General features: G+C 41.3%; 1 protein-coding gene across 1 annotated transcript; it reads left to right on the forward strand.

Moving 5' to 3' along the window:
• Positions 1-2,090: 2,090 nt before the first annotated feature.
• Positions 2,091-2,804, forward strand: LOC127095005 (uncharacterized; the record flags this gene model as incomplete). The annotated part of the gene is made up of 1 exon (XM_051033758.1): positions 2,091-2,804. A coding segment is annotated over exon 1 (714 nt), but the record flags the coding sequence as incomplete, so codon positions are not given.
• Between the last annotated feature and the right edge of the window lie 23,118 nt (positions 2,805-25,922).

A 25,922-nucleotide genomic window follows, 5' to 3' on the forward strand; every position in this document is an offset into this window, starting at 1 on the left:
TCTCATGGAGCATTACGCCATCGCAAAATTCAAACATACGCATGTAAGCATAAAACATTCTCGGTATCCCAAAGTGACAAGCCAGAAGTTTGTTTCCAGTGCTCATACTAAAGATTGTTCATGACTTATTATCCCCAGCATGGGTCGCTGGCCCACGTGCCGCCTCAATTATCATTTTCCCTATTTCTGCCGATGCTGACAGGCATGAAGTTTTCCGGTATCCAGACCGAAGTGGCATTCAGGCCAGTATTTTCCGGTATCCAGACCGAAGTGGCATTCAGGCCAGTTTTTTCAGGTATTCAGACCGAAGTGGCATTCAGGCCAGTTTCCGATTTTCAGATCGAAGAAGTTGCCGACATTCAGGTCGATGCAACTTGTGGCATTCAGGCCAATTTTCCAGTATCCAGACCGAAGTGGCATTCAGGCCAGTTTTTTTCCGGTATCCAGACCGAAGTGGCATTCAGGCCAGTTTCCGATATTCAGATCGAAGAAGTTTCCGACATTCAGGTCGATGCAACTTGTGGCATTCAGGCCAGTTTCCGGTATTCGGACCGAAGTGGCATTCAGGCCAATTTTCCGGTATTCAGACCGAAGTGGCATTCAAGCCAATTTTTCGGTTTTCAGACCGAAGTGGCATTCAGGCCAGTTTTTTCCGATATTCAGATCGAAGAAGTTTCCGACATTCAGGTCGATGCAACTTGTGGCATTCAGGCCAGTTTCCGGTATCCAGACCGAAGTGGCATTCAGGCCAGTTCCCGGTATTCAGACCGAAGTGGCATTCAGGCCAATTTTCCGGTATTCAGACCGAAGTGGCATTCAGGCCAGTTCCCGGTATTCAGACCGAAGTGGCATTCAGGCCAATTTTCCGGTATCCAGACCGAGGTGGCGTTCAGGTCAGTTTCTGATTTTCAGATCGAAGAAGTTTCCGACAATCAAGTCGAAGTACTTGTGGCATTCAGGCCAGTTTTCCGATTTCCAGATCGAAGTGGTGTTCAGACCAGGTTTCCGGTGATCAGACCAACATTGATACTCTCATATTCCGATGCTTAGTGTTCAGACTAATGTGCGGTGTTCAGGCCATGGGTATTCCTGTGTTACCATTTATTTTGGTATCCAGGTCAACTTTCTGTTTTGGTACTCAGGCGGATTTTCACCGTACCAGACGGATTCCTCTTTCGAGATTGTTTCTTTGCCGATTCTGACAGGCATTGTTAATTGTTTCATAGGGATTCAGGATTAAAATCCGGGTCTTATTAGTATTTAACCATCTCCCACTATGATCATATGAAGAACGTCCTGCTTCATATTCTCTAGTTGAAGACGCTTAAATAGGGGCAACTGTCATACCCCGATTTTGGTCCTGAATTTTTTATGTTTTTATTTTCGTTTAGCATGCCTGGCCTAACCTTACTTTGGTTTTATATGAGGATTGGTCTTGGTCCAAAGTCATGGTGTTTGTTCATGTGATTGTTAATGCACACATGGTCTTGGTCATCTGAACAATCAAGCTTCTTGTGTTTCAAGCCATTTGCTAGTCATGTTATTGGTTCATGGATACTATGTCAAAACCCTGACCTTATGGTCTCATTTCATGGCCTTGTTCATGTGCATTATCAGTCAAGATTTTTCAAAAGTCAAACATTCAAGTCATAAGACAAAACAATTTGGAAACCAACTTCAAACCATTTGTTAATCCATTTCAATCTATTTCATGTCATTGTAAACCATTACATGTGAGTCCATACAAGAAAATACAAAATTTGGCATTTTTGACCAACTGTTGACTTTGGTCAACAGTTGACTTTTTGGTCAACTTTGACCAAAGTCAACCCAAATTCGTTAAACCCTAAATTCACCCATAATAGTCCATTGAATTCCATTTACAAGAAAAATACAAAAAAAATGAACTTTGACCAATTGTTGACTTTGGTCAACTTTGACCAAAGTCAACACAACCTCTTTGCATCCTAAAATCCTAAGTCTTCCATCATGAACCTTAATCCATCACTCCATTGTTCATGTTTTCTTGCTTCCATCATGAGTGCTTCATTTGCAAGTTATCCTTGGCCAACCATGTTTACGTTCATGCCATGCCTACAAGAGCAGTCAAGTTATACAAAAAAACAGCAGGTCATAACCACTTCAACCCAACCAAAGACAATGATTCATTGCTACACACCCAACTCTGGAAAGATCCTAAGGAGGAGTTTATGCAGTATGTTCATACTGGGGACCCTGTAGATTTGACTTTCAGTGTAAAAGAACTGAAGGCATTTCTTTCATTTTGCGAGGGCTGTGAAACTGATATCCATTTACATTTTGAGAAAACTGGCGAACCAATTCTCATGGCACCTAAATTTGGTTTGGAAGATGGGTCCAATTCGAATTTTGATGCTACCCTTTTACTGGCAACCATGTTAACATCTCAGCTTCATGAAGGCGCAGCATCAGAACCTCCAGTGGTGCCTAACAATACACATGCTCGAACTGAAGAAAGAAATGAATCTCCATTGCAGCAAGAGAACTGCAGATTGAATGCATCAGAGCTTCCGTCTGACCACACCCGTATTTGGTCAGACCTTTCAGCAGCTGCAGTTAAGAATACTAGTGCCATGGAAGAAAGGCAGGCCCAAGAAAGAACAACTTTGAATGATAACGAACAAAGAGAAATTCAAAAGATTAGTGCAGTGCAAATTTCAAGAGGAAAATCAGCCGCAGGAAATAATCCCAGGGATTCCAATTTCTGCCTACCAACTGAAAATGATCATGTACAAGAGCCTCAAGATATGTTGCCAAATAATGGTCAACAATACCTATTGCAAGTCCATGTGTGCTCCCTTGCTTACTTCAAATGCAAGTTTCCATTCATGTCCATGAGTGAACCTACAAAACCAAAGCCAAGTCATGTGCCAAAACTGCAGCAAGACCATGAATGTCTGCAACTGTCTCAAGCCATAGGCCATACCTGCTGAACCTCATGCCATAAACCAAATAAACTCTGCAGCAGGCAGTACATCAAGGCACACAACTTGCAACAAACCAACATTACCACATGAGCATAAAACCAACTGCAGCAGCACCACATGAGTGTGCTCATTCCTTGCTCACAGTACACCACATTACCTGGCCAAAGCCTCAAATACAATTGGCCCTGCAGTAGACATTGGTTCAGAGCTTCATTAAACAAAAAAAAATGAATGGAAGCCACAACAATTTTTGCAAAAAAAACCTGCTGGATACCATTGCCCTGTTTGAGCCAACCAAGAACCGTAATGCAACCCACAACAAACCCTGCAGTGACCAAGTTATGAGCCTGTTACATAACCAGCAGGAAATCATCTAACAGTTCCATATCAGGGATTCACTTCAGGTCATACATCAGACCTGCCATGATGGTTTAGCAACAATATGTCAAATCCTGCAATGCAAAATATTGAGCAAGGAACCATCCTGCACAACAACATGACATGCTGAAATACTAAAGGCCAAGAGATCACCACAAGCGACAGTCCAATGCAGAAAAGCACAAGCATACACCAAATAAGATCCTATAGAAAACCAGGTTTTATAGTGGAGGCCATTCACGAGCTTTGATCCAATTTGCTGCAAGATAATGTGAAGCAATTTACACTGCAAAAGGCCTTGCCTGTCAGGAATAAAAAGCACCAGTCCAAATCATAACATGTAAAATCAGGGTATGGAATCAAGATGGCAAGACAAATCATGAAATGAACCCATGAGTATTCTGCAGTATGAAAGCATGAGGCAACATATAAGCCAATGGACTATGATCATGAACACATCAAGTCAGAAATGTAAGCCATTCACCTGCTGCAAAATAAGTGATGACCACTTCCACATCAACATGGCTCAATGCATGGCTTCAAGCCATTCCATGTCAGAACCTGCAAAGTAGCAATAATCAGCAGCAGGGAAATGGTTTACAGGAGTTCAGTTCATCATCATTCACAATGTGTTAGCAACAAGTATATTCATTATGGATATCATCTTACATCATACCTAACCACATCAATAACAAATCTTACAAATAATGGCAACACATAATGCATTGTGACCAACCTGTTACAGTTCTATCAATGACAATAGGACCAACAGAACCTACATCAAGACCTCATATCACACCAAACCACATCAGTCTTGCATCCTGCAGCATCCATGTTCATCATCAAGCCAAGGCATAACAGCTACAATGAGGTTCTTAATGAAAGCAGTCAAGGTGTTCAGTCCAAAGAAACATGAAATAAATTGGCAAATGCAATCCATCATCAGTGGAAATCATGTTGTTGAACCTGTTTTGAAACCCTGTTGCAGAAGCAAATTGAAGCCAAGCCAAACCTCCAAAGCCATTGAACCTCCCAAGCAAGCATATCACAGGCCATGAACAATTTGTCCCATGAAGTGGATTCAGTGGACATCAAAGTCTGCAGTGGAAAAAGAGCATGAATAATTAGTGGAGTCATGAGAATTAATCTAAGGAAAGGATGTACATGTTAAGCTTGTAATGGCTATGACCAGTTCAATAGGTTGCATCTAATTCAATTGGTTTAATCCTAGCTCTAAGGTTACCTGCTACAGCCAAGGAACCATCAACCTTTTGAGTCCTCATTCACAAACCAACTGAGTTTTCTGACAAAAAAGTCACTGCAGTAAAAAGAATAAGGTAATTAGCAAAGGCAGTAATTCAAGAAAATATCCCAATTTGGCATAGAGACAAAAATGAAGAAGAAAGAGTGGGTTCAGAATACCGTTTCCGGTTTTAGCATTAAACAAGCCCATCCAAACTGAGAACATCAAAGAGGATTTTACAGAGATACGCTTTTGAACACAAGGGCACCAATTTGAAACCCTAGCTGCAGAAATATAATTAGGGAAGAGGATTAGTGAGAAAATGAACAACGAAAAACCTGGAGGCGGAATTGAATCAAAACCCTAAAAGAAAAAATTTCAATACAAGGAAAACCAAAAGATAGAAGAACAGGAGAAGAGAGGACAAGAAATAACCGGCAGAACAAACTATACTTACTTTCCATCGGGATATCACTGAAATTGTAAGGCTCCGGTAAAGTCTTCTCTCCTTTACTCCTTTTCTTCAAACCTCTAAGAAGGTTGAAGCTCCATTTTTGTTTTCATTGATTCTTGGCTTTCGATTGTTTGCTTTGCCGGTACCCTGCTTGCTGGTTCCGGTGACCCTTTGAGTTGTAGCTCACTCCCCTTTTTAGATCCAGAAAGTTATGGCCTTTGTTGAAATTTGTTTTTAACTCAAGAACTCTCAGTACCGATTTTTCTGTGTTGGTTGTGTGTGAATCTGTTTGGCTTTATCAACAATCACTGTTTTAAGCCTTTTGAATATTGGAAGGAGGGTTTGTGTTTTGGAACTGGAACCATAGCATCAATGTTATTGATGGCGTTCAATTCCCTTGAATCCGTCACCCAACAGCCATGCGGCTAGGGTGACCGTTGGAATCTTTTCTCTGTTCACACGGTGGGATATTTTGAAATGGGCCTCTTTTGACCCGAATTTGGAACTTAGTTTTTTGGGCTCTAGCCAATCCTCAACCCGGCGGCCCAGGTTGGGGCCCTCTCGTTTTCTTCCTTGGGGAATTCTCGTTTAGAACTTATTTTTTGTTGGTCTTAATCTAGCAGTAAGCAAGTCATTGGCCTAGTGGAGGTGGGGATAACTCACTTCCTCTTTGGTCCTGGGTTCGATACCCAGGGGTGTTGTCTTAGTTTTCTTTTAACGTTTTTTTCATTTTTTTCATATTTTCTTTAATTCTCATATTTGATTATGTGGTCTTGCTACTTAACTAACATGTTTCTATGGTTTGTTCATTTTTATTATGTTATTTTTAATATAACTTAGGTGATTATTTTTTCTTTGGGATTTATGTGAATTATTATACTCGTGCTTGCTATTTCGTTTGTACAAATTATTTGTTTTTATGTGTGAGTTGTGTTCCAATCATGATAAACCATCTCAATTCCATTGATAAAAAAAAACATTTCAAAAAAGGATAATGATAAATGTCACTTTTTCTCGATTTAACATCGAGCCCATTTTTCCACACCCTTGTAAGTCGATTGCTTTTTAAGCATCGCCATCAACCTCACATAGCTTACTCTTGGGCTTTCTTACAATGAGCCGGTTCCTTTGCACTTACACTAATACATTGCATTATTTATTGTTTGGACCCGATTTAATTATTCCAATACTTTGAATCCCCATTCATAACAAATGTATCCCTCTCCCGTGAAATGTATAAGATTTATTCTTTCATTCTTTATTCATCTGTTAATACAAGAATTAAAATGAACATTCGATAACCATTTCAAAACAAGATCAAAACCTCGATCCAACGTCGAGTAATCATTTTTTCAAAACCTAACAGAACCAACACGTATTCATCCACCCTTTTGTAAGTCGATTGCTTTATGCATAGCCATCAACCTTGTAAGTCGATTGCTTCATGCATCGCCATCTACCCTTATCCCTAACACTTCTCCTTGCCCCATTCGTCGATTCTTGTTCCGATTAGGTAGCACCCATTAGATAGAACCCTTTGCATGATAACATAGGTAGGATTCTCATATCCTTTTGTATGATAACATAGGTAGGATTCCCATATCCTTTTGTATGATAACATAGGTAGGATTCCCTTATTCTTTTGTATGATAACATAGGTAGAATTCCCATATTCTTTGCATGCTAACATTAGGTAGATATTCCCATTTGTAAATCCTAACACTTAAGTACATATTGCATGACAACTCTAGGGCAGAGCTCCCCCACTTCTAGACCTTTCCGAGCGTCTCCGATCTTGTGGCATGTCAATCCATCCTATTGTAAAGAGGTAACTGGTGTCCTCCTTTGTAAGTCCATGTTCAGATGGCAATCCCTATGGAGCCGAACTACGACAACTCTGATTCTCATGTTTAGATAAGATACGTAGGCACGAGATGCGATGTCTTGCCGAGTTTGACTAACAACTAACAACTAATCCTTGTTTGCTTTCGCCCTTGTTGCGATCCTTTCTCTCGCCCTCGTTGCGATCGAGACCTTCCCTTTCTCTTGCCCTAGTTGCAATCGAGACCTTTGTTCCCGTAGTTAGCCGAACTACATTATGCTCTGATTCTCATTCCCGATGAGATATGTAGGCATAAGACGCGACGTCTTAGCGAACACACATCCCCCCAACCCATAGGTAGCCGAGCTACGAAGACTCTGATTCTCATATTCAGATGAGATACGTATGCAGTGGATGCGACATCCGTGCAAGTCATTGTCTTTGACCCTTTCTTTTAGTAAATAGTACATTAGATAAACACACACCCTTTAGACAAGAAACAAACAAGAGTGGATCCCGTAGAGTACTACGGATGCGTAGGGGTGCTAATACCTTCCCTTCGCATAATCGACTCCCGAACCCAAGATTTGGTTGTGAGACCTTGTCTTTTCCTTTCCTTTCTCCAGGTTTACTTCGAGCGTTTCCTTTCCCTCCTTTGGGATAAATAACGCACGGTGGCGACTCTCCTGTCATCTTCTTTCTCGCCGGTTGTTTTTTCGCACCTCTGTATTTTTCAGGCTGCGACATCCCCCACACTTGAACTCAACATTGTCCATAATGTTTGCAAACAAGAGGGAAGGAGGGCATTTACAGTACCCTACTGAGGAGGTGGTTGCGGGAAATGCAACATTAACTATCGCATCATGCTGCTCATCTCATCCAACATCGCCCCCTGACGGGCTTGCTCGATGCCTTGCCTTTGTTGTTCCGTCCTCAAGTCACCTATTTCGGTTTGTACCCAGCTCCATTGGTCAGTGGACCAGGATGATGAACCAGCCTCCTGTTGGGTGGGTTCTTGATGTGGTGGTACAAACTGCTCAGGAGGTGCTTGGGGATCTTCTTCTTCTTCTGCTTTCGTTCCTTCCACCTGGTCGTCCATAAATTGCTCACCTGCAGTAAAATGGTCAGTTTCGTGGCCTTCATCCGCATCGGGGTCAACGCTCACATACAACCAATTAGCACAGTCAGTCATAGCAACTATGTCCGGATCCGGTAGAGCGATAATAAACCTCTTATGGATAAGTACAGAATAGTAAGTAGAGGCAACATCAATCATACCTTGTGAAATTAGAGCAGACATGTCAATTTTGGTCTTACCTGCAATTGGCGTGTCTTCGAGTAAAACAGCTTGATACCCGAAATGCTCAGCGATTTGGGTGATCATTCCCCCTACGGATATGCCTCCGGAGTCGGCTCGGCCGACTCTTCCCAGATAGTCTGCTGCAAAGGCAGCTACATTGATGGCTTTGTTTTGAGCCATCGAGTACATAAAGAATGGATCTCTCTGAGTAGCTACCCCTGTGCTATCGCCTCTTCCAAACAGGGTATAGGCTAAACCCTTCTAAGCGTACTTGAAACATGGATTCTGGATGCCCGAGGCCTTAGGACATTTGGAGGTGTAATTCGCCCTCCCGGTGATGGCAATCCAGAAATTCTTAGGTGAGAACCCGTCTGGGACCGCTCCTGGTCCGTACAAAGGGAGTCGGAGTATTGCTGCTAACTCCTCAACAGACAACTCATGATAATTATTAAACAACCGGAAACGCATAGTGCCAAAATAATACCTGGTCGTGTCTATCCACCGTTTTTCAAGCTGGAATTCCAACGTGTTGAGGAATTCGAGAGTAACGCGCTCGTATGTTGGTGCTTCCAAACTCATGAACTCTAGCATCCCTAAAACACGGAACATCCAGTATACCTCTATTTTGAGCCCTAGAGCGTTCAGAGTCTGCTCACATATGTACCTCGTCGGTGTGAGTTTGCACTTCCGGTGAATTTGGTATCTCCGTTCTTGTTTCGGATTGTCAAACACGATGTTGTATGGATTTGGATTCCGACTCGGGAGCTTCCGTGACTTCGCCATTTTCGCGAATTGTTGCTTTCCGGTGAGAAATCTCCGCGGGGGCATTTTGGACCTACAAAAACTAGAAGTTATTTGAACTTTTGAGTTAGGAAATTCCGAAATCGTGATTAGGACGGGGGGCGGCGAGTGGATTAATATAAGTGAAGGGAGTTTTTTCTATAGGTGAGTGGAAGTATGGGTTATGAAGAGTTTTACGTAGTGAGGTTTGTGAGTTTAATGGAGGTGGAAAGGTTTTTGAGAGAAAGAGAGTAAGAATGATGAGAGAGAATGATGAGATGGTAAGATAAAATCTGATAATGATAAGGTTAAAGGGAAAACGTTATGGTTAATCTTGGATTAAGTGGGTGGGTCCCACGAAAAATTCAAATTTTCAAAAAAAAAATCAAAATTTTTGCCCGGCTAACACGGTCGTGTTAGCTGACACGGTCGTGTTAGCTGACACGGTCGTGTCAGCTGACACGGGTGGCCGTGTCAGGCTACTGTTTTTAAACATGGTTGGGGATGACCTTCAGTGCTCTTGACACGGCCCGTGTCAGCTGACATGGTCGCCCGTGTCAGGCCACTGTTGATCAGGAAATCCTTGTCACCTTCAATGCTCCTGACACGGCCCGCGTCAGCTGACACGGGTGGCCATGTCAGGCCACTATGTTTCCACCATTTTGTATGCTTTTTGCGCCCTACTGACACGGCACGTGTCAGGCTTCCCCTTTTTTCCGTTTTTGGCTCTCTCTCCGATTTAACTACTGGTATCGCTGGCCATGTTGATCTTTCTTTTGCATGACTTAGACTTTTGTTGATGTGATGTTTCCTCCTTGTAGAGCTCCTACGTAAACCTACAAACACACATAACTGATTAAATATAAAAAGCGTGGGTTGCCTCCCACGAAGTGCTTCGTTTAACGTCGCATGCCTCGACGGTCCTTCGTCTGCTTAGGTGAGACGTATTTTATCGATTGGACCACCCTCCTGGTCTTGTATGTACGGTTTAACTCTCTGCCCACTTACCTTGAACGTGTCTCTGTTTGTGGGATTTCTTAGTTCAACGACTCCATGCGCAAATACTTTTTGTATCATAAAGGGTCCCGACCATCATGACCTTAGTTTCCCTAGGAATAGCTTCAACCTTGAGTTAAATAATAGAACCAGTTGTCCTTCATGAAGTTATTTCTTCTGAATGCACCTGTCATTCCATGTTTTGGTTTGCTCTTTGTATATCTTGGCATTCTCATATGCTCGATATCTGAATTCTTCCAACTCTTGTAATTGGAGGATCCGAGATTTACCCGCTTTGGAAAGATCGTAATTGAGGAATTTGGTAGCCTAAAATGCCCTATGCTCAAGTTCGAGTGGTAGATGACAAGCTTTACCATAGACCAGTTGATACGAGGACATACCTTTTGGTGTTTTGAACGCTGTTCGGTATGCCCAAAGTGCGTCATCGAGCTTGGTTGACCAATCTTTTCGTGAGGCACTGATGGTCTTTTCTAGGATTTGCTTGATCTGCCGATTTGATACCTCAACCTGTCCACTAGTCTGGGGGTGGTATGGTGTGGCAATTATATGGTTGACATTGTATTTTCGCAGTAGGTTCTCCATCAGCTTATTGAGGAAGTGGGTACCTTCGTCACTAATCAGTGCTCTTGGTACCCCAAATCATGCAAAGATACAATTCTTGAGGAAATTGATTACCATTTTTGCATCATTCGTGGGCAGTGCAACTGTTTCCACCCATTTCGACACATAGTCCACCGCGACCAGAATGTATTGCTTTCCAAAGGACGGTGGGAAGGGTCCCATAAAATCGATTCCCCAAACATCGAACAGTTCGACCTCTAACATGTCATTCTAAGGCATCTGATTTCTTTTGGATATGTTTCCTGTTCTTTGACATCTTTAGCACTCTTTTACCACTACTTGGGCATCTTTGAACAGTGTAGGCCAGTACAATCCCGACTAGAGGACTTTTGTTGTGGTTCTGTCTCCGTTAAAATGTCCTCCATATTCTAAGTTATGACAGACTTTCTGGATGTCCCTTTGATCTTCCCCTGTAACACATCTCCTGACCAGGCCATCTAATCCCTTTTTGTATGGGAATGGATCATCCAACACATAAAACCTGCAATCATGCAAAAACTTTTTTCTTTTGTTAGAGTCAAAGTCATCAGGTATTAGTCCACCTACCACAAAGTTCGCGTAATCGGTGAACCATGGGATATGCGTAATGGCTAGGATACGTTCGTCTGTGAACTCATCTCTAATGGGGTGTGTTTCTTCTGTTTCTTGAATCGGGGTCATCCGAGACGAGTGATCAGCAATAGTGTTTTCACTACCCTTTTTGTCTCTGATTTCCAGGTCGAATTCTTGTAGTAGTAGGATCCATCGCAACAACCTTGGCTTTGATTCTTGTTTGGCAAAAAGATATTTTAAAGCAGCATGGTCCGTATACACAATTACTTTTGATCCCAACAGATAGGATATGAACTTGTCAAACGTGTATACCACCGCCAGGAGTTATTTTTCTGTGGTTGCATAGTTCATTTGAGCAGGGTTCAGTACGTGGCTTGCATAATAGATCACATGCAAGAGCTTCTCCTTGCGTTGCCCTAGTACTGACCCCACTAAGTTATCACTCGCTACGCACATTATCTCAAAAGGAAGAGACCAATTGGGGGAAATAACTATGGAAGTTGACACCAGCTCCTTCTTCAAGGCCTCGAAGGCTTGCCTACACTCCTTGTCAAATAAGAACGGTGTATCTTTTACCAGCAGACTAGTTAGTGGTTTGGCAAACTTGGAGAAATATTTTATGAACCTGCGGTAGAACCCCGCATGTCCTAAGAAGCTTCGGATGCCTTTTTCATTTACCGGTGGTGGTAAATTTGCTATTACCTCCACTTTTGCTATGTCCACTTCGATACCTTTGTTGGAGATCTTGTGTCGCAAGACTATTCCTTCCCGTACCATGAAGTGACATTTTTCCCAATTCAGGATCAAATTTGTTTGCTAGCATCTTTCTAACACAAGTGACAAATTAGTCAAACAATTATCAAATGAAGAACCGAATACTGAAAAGTCATCCATAAACACTTCCATATGCTTTTCGAGTATGTCAGCAAAGATTGAAGTCATACACCTTTGAAAGGTGGCCGGTGCGTTGCACAACCCAAATGAAATTCTTCTATAAGCAAAAATACCATAGGGGCATGTGAATGCAGTCTTCTCTTGGTCTTCAGGGGCAACAACAATCTGGTTGTACCCCGAGTAACCATCTAGGAAACAATAGTAATCGTGTCCGGCTAACCTTTCCAGCATTTGATCAATGAATGGTAACAGGAAGTGATCCTTCCGTGTTGCCACGTTTAGTCTTCTGTAATCGATGCACACTCTCCAACCTGTAACGGTTCGGGTTGGAATCAACTCATTCTTTTCATTTGTTATCACCGTCGTGCCCCTTTTTTATGGTACCACGTGGACTGGACTTACCCAAGAGCTATCGGAAATAGGGTAGATTAGGCCTGCATCCAAGAGTTTTACAACTTCTTTGCGTACCACTTCATTCATGGCTGGGTTAAGTCTTCGTTGTGGTTACACCACCGGTTTGTGATCATCTTCCATTAAGATCCTTTGCATGCAAACGATCGGGCTTATACCTTTCAAGTCCTCAATTGCCCATCCGATTGAACCCTTGTATTTTTTATCACTTGAATGAGTTCTGCTTCTTGGGCACTCTGTAGACTAGCATCGATAATAGCTTGGCATTTTTCTTCAGTGTCTAGAAATACATACTTCAGATTTGTTGGTAACTGCTTCAAGTTCACCCCTGTTTTTGGTTCTTCAGTGACATCTGATGGTGGTGGTCTTAGATCTTCCCACCGGTGTGGTCTAAATCTAATCCATTTAGGTTGTTTTTCCATCATAGCGAGCACCTCAGACTCTCCTTCATCTTCATCACTTTCAAAAATGGATAAGCTTAAGACCCGTTTTAGTGGTGACTGGGGTCTATGCCTTTCATTTTCTTGAGCAATTACTTGGTCTATTATCTCTATGGTGTTGCTTGTGCCGATATCATCTTTGTATTGCATTGTGTTCCTCACATCTATTTTTAACTCTTCATCATAGACCTTGAGGGTCATAGTTCCTTCCTCAATGTCTATCATACACCGCCCTGTTTCCAAGAAAGGTCTGCCTAATATGAGAGGAATCTCCTCATCTTTTGGCATTTCCCGAATGACGAAATCAACTGGGAATACAAACTTGTCAGTTTTTACAAGAATATCTTCGACAATACCATAGGGTCGCCTCATAGAGAGATCCACAAACTGAAGTGTCATTCGAGTATCTTGAATAGAGTCGATGCCTAATTTTTTATAGATGGACAGTGGCATCAAGCTTACACTCGCTCCTAAGTTAATCAGAGCCTTCTTGAATTTTCGATCACCAACAGTGCATGGAATAGTAACCAATCCCCTGTCTTTCTTTTTCACTGGGATTTTCATGCCTTGGAGAATGGCACTGCATGTTTCAGTTAGGATGATCGGTTCCGTATCAGTGGAACGCTTCTTTGAAATGATTTCTTTCATGAACTTGGCATATATTGGCATTTGTTCCAATGCTTCAGAAAAAGGGATGTTGATTTCGAGTTTTTTGAACATTTCCAGGAACTTCTCAAAATTCTTTTCATGTTGATTTTTCTTTTTCTGTCTTGGAGGGTAAAGGAGTTTGATTACTGGTTTAGGAACCTTCTCTTTCTCCTTGACAGGAAGTGGTATTACTTCTTCATCTTGGTTTTTTGTTTCCTTGATTTCTAAATCCACCTCTATCAATCCATCTTTTTCTATATCATTTTCCTTTGTTGACTTTCTACTTCGGGTTGTGATAGCGTTAACAGTGTTATGTTCCCGCGGATTTGTCACCGTACCATTAGGTAGGGTACCCGGGGCTTGAGAGTTTGAAGCTAATTGTTGTGCTATCTGTCCCATTTGGACTTCAAGATTTTTAATAAAGGCAGTGGTGTTTTTCTGATTAGTCTTTGTTTCTTCTTGAAATTGTATGTTGTGGGTTGCTAACTTTTCAATGGCAATTTCCCATTCATCCTTTTTAGGTGCTTGTTGTTGCTGTTGTTCTTGATACTGAGTCTGATATTGCCTTGTACCTTGTTGCGGAGCATTCCCCCTCTGATCTTTCCAGGAGAAGTTTGGATGATTCTTCCAACCTGGGTTGTAGGTGTTAGAATAAGGATTATTCTGCTTCAATAATTTGATCTCTTCAATTTGTTGGGGAGTAGCAAAGCAATAGACCGTGTGATGAGGTCCATTATAGATTTCACAAGTGCTAGCATGAGCTGGTTGAACCTGCGTTATCTGGAGAGTATCTATATTCATAGCTTTCAGCTTTTTGTCTACTTCGGCAGCAACCGTGTCTTCCAGATGGATTTTATTTGTCTCTAATTTTAGATCAATCACCCCCTCTGGCTGACTAGTACACCTGTCGTATAGCTCTAGAGGCTCATTGGCAGCTATTGCTTCAATAATCCTCTTGATACCAGTGGTTGTTGAGAAATTTGTTGAGCCATCGACTGCTGTATCAATCAACTTTTTTGTTTTTATTTTCATCCCATTAACGAACAGCTGCATTTGTTTGGTCTGATCCATATTATGAGTTAGACATGCTACTAAGATCCTTTTGAATCTTTTGTAAGTGTCTCCCAATGATTCACCATCCTTCTGTTTGAAATTAAGAATTTCATACCTTTTTCTCAGGAATACTGATGCTGGAAAATACTCATTTAAGAATGCAGTTTCCATCTCCTCCTAGGTAGTGATACTGCCAACAGGAAGAGAATAGAACCATTCTTCCACGTCTTCAGCTAAAGTGGACGAGAATATGCTTAATTTTTTGCTTCAATTGTATGACCATCAATTTTCAAGGTGGTGCTCATGGTTGGAAATCTTTGCAGGTGTTTGTTGGCATCTTCACTAACCTTTCCGGTGAAAGGTTTTCTTTCCAATTAAATGATCGTGCTAGGATGTAATTGAAAATTTGTCAATTTCATCGGTTGGTTAAAAATGGCCAGTCACCACCCGGTGCATTTGCACCTCCATAGTCACCAGGAGTCTTTCCGGAGGTGGAGGAGATGGAATTGGAGGAACTTCAGCCATTGGTTTCTTTACTTCTGAGTGATCAGAGGTACTTTCTCCTGTAGAATTCACTCTTTGTTCTTTGCGTCTTCGGTGAAGGGTTCTCTCGATCTCTGGGTCAAAAAGAAATTCAGCTGAGGGTTCTCCTCGCATACACAAATTAGTAAATTATAAATGACAGAAAAATAATTTTATTGCAGAGCAACAAAATTTTAATTAAAATTAAAATTAAACTCTATATTTTGGCAATCCCCGAAAACAAAGTCAAAAACATGATCGGAAAAATAGCAAGTGTACTATGTTGCCTTTTATAGTAATAATGAGGAAATTCCCTGAATGTCGATCTCAAGGACTGCAAGTTAATATTGAGTTTAAATTATCATTCAATTAAACAAAAGTATTAATTTGGTTTTTAGGTGTAGAAATATAATAATAAAAGTAAAGGTGAAGAAGGATGAAAATAAGGGTTTATAGAGAAAAAGGAACAATGCCAAGAAAGGTGTATGATTTATCCCTGTAACAACTCTGAGTCACTATTGCATCAACAAGTATCAATTACTACCAGTTCTTAAGGGTATTTTCTCCCAAGTCCTTAGTGAGAAAACCTTTAATCAATCTACCCTAATTTCCATGTCCATAGCCAATTAGGGTGAAGTTAAGCTGTATAATATCAAGAATACTCTGGTTCATACAGGGTATCCCTAGTCCTAAGTGATATCCACTGTAGAGTAAACTTATGAAAACCTTATCAATAGCGGTCCAGTCTAATTGATAACCACAAATAAATCTCGATTGGTCCAAAAGAGAAAGCAATAAACACATCAAAAGGTTACCGTAAAAACAATATTATAAATGCAAATATAAACTCAAATTCGTTACAATTCTAAATCAGAGACACCCCCTAGCATTGGGGGGTTTAGCCATTCATACTGCTTAAAATAAATTCAAGATAAAAATTACACATTACAAGTAATTGGATGACTTTGATCTTCAATCACTCCCGCTCATGAAAACCTTCAGTTCTTCGAATGCCTTGATCTCTGTAATACTTTATTGCTTCACAATACTGTATTTTACCGTATTCCAAGGTGATTTTTCCAATGGCAGAAGACCCTCTTTTATAGTGAAAATACCAAGCAGTAGTTGGACATGACTGTAACACCCCAAAATTTTCCCTCCTCATCCATGCATTCATTTTTAGGTCATTTAACATTTCATATTGCTTTTCATCATGTCAATCAGAATCAGATCCAAGAAACTTTATTTAAAAAAAAAACGAAAAAAAAAACGAAAAAAATAAAAATAAAATTAAATAAATAAATAAATAAGTAAATAAATAAAAGAAAAAATCTCAGACTTGGACCTCTCTCATTTGAGCCTACAAAGCCATGAAAATCAGGTTATAAAAGAGGGAGAACAGACAGAAAAAGGAAGAGAAGCAAAACACTCTGAGGTTTCCTTGGATCAAAATCCTGGACAAAACCTGGAGAGAAACCTAGACCGAGAGAGTGGGAATTAATCTGCAGCAACCTCCAGGAAACTCTGAAAGGTTCATTCTGACTCACACACTTTCAGCTCAAGCAAACCCTAACATTGGTTTGCAAATCCAGCCGTGCTATTTGATTTCAACCGATCTCTCCAATCAGGTTTGCCCTTATTCCCATTACCTTTGTGCTTTGAAGTTAAATACTCTGAATGTTTGAGGTATGGTGGATGAATTTCATTAGGTTTTTGCCCACGGGTTCATAATTTTGTATGAATGTATAAATAATGCCTTGAATGCTTAATCGTTTAATTTCTGAAGTGTATGCCACAGGGTTTGAGGTTTCTGAAACCATACTGTTATCCATGAAAAAAATGCTTATCGTGTTTCATTAACCCTTTTGTTGAGTTTTTGTGAAGGCTCACATGACTTTTGCAGGGATAGCTCGCTGGATATTTCACTTTGCTTGTGGGATACCATTTGGGAGATTTATTTTGATTTCCTTGTTGGCACGTTTACTTTAAACATGTTTGTTTTGTATGTGTTCGTATCCCCACAGGTAGCGCGGTTCCTTCGTCAAGGACTACCTTTTTGCATGAGCATCCCTAACCCTACCAACTCATTGATTTTTCTTCTCCTAAGAACATGTTAACTCCTTCTACTTCAGACGAGTAAGTCTCCAAAGGTCGAGCATCCGGTAGATTGCGTAGTAACGTCGTTCGTCCAAAACCCAATCCATAACCCCGTAGTTAGCCGAACTACGGCTTGCTCTGATTCTCATTCCAGATGAGATACGTAGGCATAAGACGCGATGTCTTAGCGAGCACAATTACCCTTAACCCCTAGGTAGCCGAGCTACGAAGACTCTGATTCTCATATTCATATGAGATACGTATGCAGTGGATGCGACATCCGTGCGAGTCATTTTCTTTCGACCCCTTTTTTTTTAGTAAATAAGACATTAGATATACCCACACCCTTTAGACAAGAACTACAAAAGTGGATCCCGTAGAGTACTACGGATGCGTAGGGGTGCTAATACCTTCCCTTCGCATAATCGACTCCCAAACCCAAGATTTGGTTGCGAGACCCTGTCTTGTCCTTTCCTTTTTCCAGGTTTACTTAGAGGGTTTCCTTTCCCTCCTTTGGGATAAATAACGCACGGTGGCGACTCTCCTGTCTTTCTTCGCCGGTTGTTTTTTTTCGCATTCCATTTTTCAGGTTGCGGCAGCTGGCGACTCTTCTGGGGACCCTGGTTTCCCTAAGCGAGTCCCTCCTAGCTTTTGTAGGTTGTTTGTTTATTGGGTGTTTATTCTTTTGTACAGTTATTTATCTTTCAGCATTTACCTGCTTTATTGCATTGTGTACATATGACTGCCGTATCTGCTGATTCTGTTTGTGAGATGAGTTCTATACCCGAACTCGAGTGCACTTAGGATAGGAGAATGGCATAGTCTTGTCGACTTGTGTGGAGTTATTCCTTAGCAAGTTGACTTGCAAGCCCATTCACTTGGTGGAGGTCATGTTGAGATCAATAATGTCACACAAGTAAGTTGTGGTTAGACATTACTTTTTCCAATATAGACCTTAGAAGCCAAGGACCTTAGTTTACCAAACCTATCTTGGCCTATTCGTAGGACGTAGTGCGAAAGTCGTTCAAGTGTAAGATTTGATACGATTGTTACGCGATACTACACTCATAAGAGTCTCTCTTGAAAATATTTTTGGAATACGAGTAGTCGTTCCTCCGATAATATCCGAAAGATGGGATTATGACTATGGGAACCTTTTGTAGAACATGTTTGGCAGGTTTAAACCTTAGTACACTCCCTTTGGGTGGTTCTTAACCTAAACTCCATGCTCGTGACTTGCAACAAACCCTTGATTTATGGTTGATCCGTTCAGGTATCCTTAATATCAATGAAACTTGGGTGTTGATAAGGTGTAAACCATAATCCACCAAAAATGGATGGTTGATATTAAGGATAACATGATCCATCCCATGACCTTTGTTTGTTGTGCTTTGCTTGATCCTCTTAATTTCTCTCGAGGCAGTGCAACCTGACAGATGTTCAAGCAGATCCAGCATATCTGATTGACATGCCATTGCATTGCATAACATCATCTGCATATTTGCATCCAACATCTCATGCTTATTCATTTGCAGGGTATTCCCTTTTTAAGGGGGGGCCTTAAAATCGAATAAGCAGTGCATCGCATACCATACATACTAACCCTTTTTTGTTTTACAGGTGTCACCGTAGTGTCTAATGTTTGTTCCCTGTTGCAGGCAGTTATTGGTCCCAAGCGAGTTCACAGGTACCCGACAAAGGAAAATCGTCCACGACTAGCAATGGACCAAATACAGAAAGAACTGGCTGATATGCGTGAAAGGATGGATCAGTTCATGACATTGATGACTGGTATGGAAGAAGGCCAGGCGAAGCTGAAGGAATTGGTTGAGCAACCGAGGCCTGATCCAGAGGTGGAAATACCAAGTGCTGAGGGGAACCCTGGTAACCCTGGGAACACTGATAACCCTGTGAACACTGGAAACGCGGGTAACGCAAATTTTGATGGAAACCCGGGTAATGTTGACAACACGGGAAATGTTGGTAATTGTATTGGCGGAAGGTATAATGTGAATCAAGGGATTCGGATTAACGGGCGCCCCGTTACTGAAGATTGTCAGTATGCTCAATTTTCTTTGCACGACGAGGCCCTCAAGACCACTCGCCGTATGGATGAGCTTGCTGAGAAGCTCAAATCTTTGGAGTCTCAAAATTCCTTAGGTTTTGATGTCACCAATCTTGGTCTGGTTCAGGGAGTAAGGATCCCTCACAAGTTCAAACCCCCTACTTTTGAGAAATACAACGGGGCTTCTTGCCCAGGCACTCATCTCCAATCTTATCTGGGAAGGTTGGGAGCTCACACTGAAGATGAAAAGCTGTGGATGTACTATTTTGAAGATAATTTAACTGGAGCTTCTCGTGAATGGTATTCTCATTTGTCTCGTACTACCATCTGTCGCATTACGCGAAAAACCGGCGGGAAAACAAAACAATAGAGCCGCCACCGTGCGTTATTTATCCCAAAGGAGGGAAAGGAAACGCTCGAAGTAATCCTGGAAAAGACATGGTCTCGCGACCAAAGAGAGATGGGATCGGGAGTCGGTTATGCGAAGGGAAGGTATTAGCACCCCTACGCATCCGTCGTACTCGACGGAATCCACGCACAAAAGGAAGGATAAAGGTTGCTAAAACGCTGCTCAAACACATCAAACACTGGCTGAAAAGAGACACAGGAAAGACAAAAGAAACCAACTCGGCAGGATATCGCATCCTAAGCCTACGTATTCTGTCAGGCACAGACATCAGAGTCGACGTAGTTCGGGACAGGGGGAAACGTACTCGCTAGGATGTCGCATCCTATGCATACGTATCTTCTCGGACTAAAGAAGAATCAGAGCACTCGTAGCTCGGCTAACGCACGCCAAACAGAACCACACAGACACAGGAAACCGACGGCCAATCGCTGGACTTACGTCTGACTCCACACAAAAAGGCAAACATGGAAACCGAACGCCAATCGCTGGACTTACATCAGACTCCGAACCAACAAACACACACAGGAAACCAACCGTCAATCGATGGACTTACGTCAGACTCCAACAAAGAAACAAGACACAGGAAACCGACTGCCAATCGCTGGACTTACGTCTGACTCCTACACACACCAAGGGGTTGAAAAAGAAAAGGGCGCCCGGAGAGATCAGCTCATCTCCTGCCTACGTACCTCATCTGGTATGAGGATCAGGGCGACGTAGTTCCCCTACGTAGGGACAAAGAACTCGCTTAACCAGAGACTGGGAAATGACATACTAGAAGGGAGACTAACTCGAGCCTAATAGTTATCATGCAAGTTCACCATGGTCCTAGGTCAAGGTTTCTATCTAACTTGCACAAGGAGCAAGCTAAACCTAAGCAGCACAAGCAAAGCAATCATCACACAAATAGCACACACTATATACAAACAAAGTGGGCTCACACAAGGTTAGGCTGTGAAACACAAGCCAACTGGAATCGGGTGATGTTAGCTCTTAACCCTAACATTGAGAGTTAGGGTGAAGCAGATGAAATGGGAAGTGAGGGGTGTGCCTCACAGCTCTTATCCCTGGCCTGGGAGAGCTTGACTCGAATAGAAGGTGTGGGAGTTCAAAAAGCAGGAACTCTTCTATCCACATGACTGACTCAACAAGGATCTTGGGTTAATATCCACAATGCATCAACATGTAATGTGAGCAAAGGGATGACACACTGACTAGCAGGAGATGGGCTACACATCTCTTTTATCTGCCAATTGCCTTATCAAAGGACTTTTCCTTCTTGGCATAAAAATAAACAAACACAAGCATTGCCTCTTAAGGAGGACTTCAGACAGGTGTCTGCCCAAGTAACAGGACAGGTCTTCCAGACTACATGAAGTCAGTGAATTATACCTCTAGTGGTTAAGCAACCAAGCAACAGCAAAAGCAAGTTCAAAAGAACTTTAGCAACTAATGTACCTGAAAACAATCTAACTCAGTCAGTACACAACTCAAAAAAGTCAAACAAACAATTCAACAGTCAACAGTAAACTGTACACAATCAAACAAGCAAGGCAACAATGTGCAAGGCACAAGCTCAACTCAAATGAGCTACAAGCCACCTACAAAACAAGTCAAGATTAGATAATCATCAACCAAATAGTCCAACTCAAGCAAATGAATCAATTCCCTTATGACCATATGCTCCTTATCCTTAAAACAAAGCTCAAACATAAGCACCAACCACTAGGACAAGGCCTAGGGTCAAAGAGGGAGAAATAATTCAAAACAGAACATGAAAATTGACATGAATCAACTTTAATCCAATAAGAACATCATCCAAAAGGTTCCACATCCATATCATGCAACAAAATCACTTCACAAGTCAAATAAGGCAAAGCATACAAGTTGGAAACTCATTGAAGCAACAGAATAAACAAATCCACATTAATTCCAAAACGATTCAATAAATCCCAAGAAAAATCATGGCTAACCAGAACACATCACATGATCCACACACCAAAAATCAAAGAATTTGGACAAGTCTAAGCATGGCAATCAAATTCCATAAGGCAAGGCAAGCACAAACAAGCTCAATTAGGGCACAAAATGCTACATCAACTTAGCACAAGCCTAAAACAGAATTGACAAATGATAAATGTCTCAAACCAAATCCATAATAACCTTCAAAGTGTCTAGAAACAATGTGAAAAATTTCAAGTTCATAGGAGAAACATCCATCATTTCACAAATCATTGAAGTTCATGACTATTCAAAAGTCCACAAATGGCAAGCCAGAAAGGAAAATTCCAAACAAATCAGAAATGAATCTAAAAATTCCACAAAAGATCATGATCAATCCTAACATCCAGAAGAAATATCATGCAAAAAAATCACATCAATTGGCATTCATTTGGCATGGCAAATAAAATCATCAAATTGAGCAAGCAATGGTGTGACACACATTGTCACACCTACATTAACCAAATCATATCTCAACAACCCGAAATGCTAAAAATGCAAACTCAACACCAAAAGGTTCCTAAAGATGTCTAGTTTAAGTATGCAAAGTTTCAAGAGCATTGGATAAAATTTCATCATTTCACAAAGAAAATGGCAAGCAAGGTACAAGATAGCACACATGTGAACAATCCCTAAGCAAAATTAAATTCCAACCGTGCACAATTTCTGGAAAAATAGTCATGAAAAACTAGAAATCATGAGGAATAACATGCAAAAATTCCCAGGTCATTTGGATCATCCATCAATGAGTTATGAATTTTTTAAATGAATGAAAAAAAAACATGAACAAGGCATAGCATGAATGGCATGGGAAATGGAATGAAAATGCAAAGGCATATTGGAAAAAGCCAGAGCCAGGGATCGAACCGGCTGCGATTTCAAATGAGGCGCGTTTCTTAATGAAACGCACCATTCCATTAATTATATGTGGCAGCGCAAATCAACATCAACCAATCATAACGCCAGGCAAGCAACACGTGGACCAACGCATGGCTACTAACAAGAAAACGCATGCAAACACACGCTTCAAAGATCAAACAGGTTTCTGGACAGAAAACCCTAAGTTCATACAATGTTCATACGTGTTCATACACTCAAGAACACAAATGCACAGAAATGCAAAACAAATACACCATTGCATTCATCTTTCATCATACATCACGGATCAAGGCTTGGTTAATGCTAATTCAAACTATATCGAAAGAATCGAAGCCAAGAACATTCACATGCTAAACTTAAAATCAACAGAACTCAGTCATTTCTTCATGGAATTTCATGGACCAAAGCTCAGATTAATCACCAATGAAAGATCTACAGCAAGCATACAATAATTTCATGAATCGTGACATTCGAAACCTAACCTTGTTGGAAGTGCAGAACTGGAACAGAGTGATTCAGGCCTTGTAATGTAGAAACAGATGCTCCTCAGCTCTTGAATGAATGAATGGAGGAAGGATTGGATGTTAATCTTGCACGACATAGCCAAAAAATCCAACTGCCATTAATGGATGTAACTTTCAACAGCTCCAAATCAGCTTGAAAATTGATGGATCTTGCTTCCAAAGTATCCTTCAATGCTTGTGGATGATGAACCAATCAAGAACAAAGCAATGTTTATGAAGAATTTTGATGAAAAAGTGAGAGAACCAAATGAGGAAAATGGTGAAAATGGATCTAGATCTGAGAATTATGATGTGTTAATCCAATTTCTGTTATGATTATGCTATATATATGTTGTGCTAATGAAACTCTTAATCACAATTAAGCCAATGCAAGTGGATTAAGCTAAAACCAAGTGTTTATGCAAATTGTCCAATTCACCCTCATGTATGTAAAGCAATGCTACAGTACCCGAGTTTGGCTTGGAATTCATTCAAAAATCTGTTTTGAAGCAAATGCAATTGGTGGGAAGTGAAAACAATGCATAATTTTCAAATTTGGATTTTCCCTCCAAAATTCAAATGAAAAGTCCAATATTTTTGTGATCAAAATGCATGGAATATGATGCATGAATTGGATAGTGCATGTCAAGAGAGAAATGTTGCAAAAAGAACCACTTCAATTGGCCTTATGGTTTGAAAGTTATCCCCTTTTGAAATTCAAATTTATTTGACCATGATTGATCCATATCTTCTCAACCATACATCAGAAATTCATGTTCTTGGACTTTTTGGAAAGGTGAGAGCAAGATCTTCAACTTTAATGTTGGACAAATTTCATTTGAAGATTTCTTGATGATGTAATCTTGAGGAGAAAACCTTTCCATTTTTGGTAATTTCAAATTACAGGTCACTTACTATTTTTGGAAACTTTTCATCTGACCTCAAATTCTTCATTGTTGATGTTTGAAATGTCAAATGGGACTTTTATGGACATGAATGAGGCCTCTCTAACCATCTCCCACCTTCAAATCCATGACTGAATTGACTGTTGACTTTGGTTGACTTTCTAGGGTTTCAGATGAATTGATCAATGACTGATGAGCCTTGAGCATCCAACCTTTGGCCAAACCACTTCAAAATGATCCCTAGGTCACATGAACACAATGAACCAACCCTAGGGCTTTGCTTCCAGAAAAAATGCACTTGCTTGCTTGCACAACTCGATCTCCTGACCAGTCTTGACTGATGACTTTCACTAGGCAATGGACAATGCAATGCTATGAAGTGGACAATGCTAAAGCTAATGACCTAAAATGAAAATGAATATACAAAATGGGAGGTGCAAATTTTAGGTGCTACATCTGCCCCTATTCAATCAATTGGGAACCCGAACGGATGAGAGCAACGGCTGTCAGACTTCTAAGGTAAACAGGGATTGAATACCAAAGAACCGTAGAAATTTGCACTCTGAGGGGATCCAAGAAAGTAAAATTCACCAACGGACGCTTCCACTGGGATCTGATGTTTATTACTAGGGATTTTGATTTTTCTCAAAGGTACAGTCACATCCAGACATCGACAGATGATGAATGGGAACAGAAATCACAACTAGACGTCAACGGACGACCAGGAAAAACTCGACGTTTACCGAAACCAACGGAGAGGTAACCAGACATCAACGGATGAATGGGGGAAAATACATCTAGGTGTCAACGGACAACTAGGAAAAACTCGACGTTTATTGAAACCAACGGAGAGGTAACCAGACATCAACGGATGACCTGTGGAAATACAACTAGATGTCATGGACAACTAGGAAAAACTCGACGTTTATCGAAACCAACGGAGAGGTAACCAGACATCAACGGATGAATGGGGGAAAATACATCTAGGTGTCAACGGACAACTAGGAAAAACTCGACGTTTATCGAAACCAACGGAGAGGTAACCAGACATCAACGGATGAATGGGAAGACTCGACCAGACGTCAACGGACGAGAGGGAGAAGCTCGACGTTTATCGACACCAACGGAGAAGGAGAAACTTGACATTTATCGACACCAACGGAGAAAGGTGAACAGACATCAACGGATGACCTGTGGGGAATATGCAACTAAACGTCAACGGACGCATAGGAAAAACTCGACGTTTACCGAAACCAACGGAGAGGTAACCAGACATTAATGAATGACTGGAAAGAAAGGGATACAACCAGACGTCAACGGACGAATGGGAAAAACTCAACGTTTATCAAAACCAACGGAGAGGTAACCAGACACCAATGGATGACTGGGAAGACTCGACCATACGTCAACGGACGAGAGGGAGAAACTCGACGTTTATCGACACCAACGGAGAAGGAGAACGGACATTAATGAATGACCGGGAAGGGTACAACCATGCGTCAACAGACGACATGGGAAAAACTCACCGTTTATTGAAACCAACGGAGAGGTAACCCTACTGGGGAAGATACAACTATACGTCGACGGACGAATAGGAAAAACTCAACGTTTATTGAAACCAACGGAGAGGTAGCTCTGAGGGGAAAGGTATCACTATACGTCAACGGACGTATAGAAAAACTCAATGTTTATCGACACCAACGGAGAAGGAGACTCTTGCTTGGGGAAGATAAGAGTATTACGAACATCGGTATCACAGTATGACATCTACAAATGTCGAGGTAAGGCTAACCACTTGCTGGAGATCCCACTGGGGAGAATCAAGCTTTCTGTTCACGGACGGGTGAGGAAATAAACCTCTTTGGGGAATTATCAACCCTGAATGCTGTCAGGAGCAACTGTAGCAAACGTGCTGTACAGATGTTTGAACAACGATCTGCCTCTGTCGGGGATATGGTCCAA

Source organism: Lathyrus oleraceus, chromosome 6 (genome assembly GCF_024323335.1).
Source record: "Lathyrus oleraceus cultivar Zhongwan6 chromosome 6, CAAS_Psat_ZW6_1.0, whole genome shotgun sequence".
In the NCBI taxonomy this organism is placed as follows: Eukaryota; Viridiplantae; Streptophyta; class Magnoliopsida; order Fabales; family Fabaceae; genus Lathyrus; species Lathyrus oleraceus.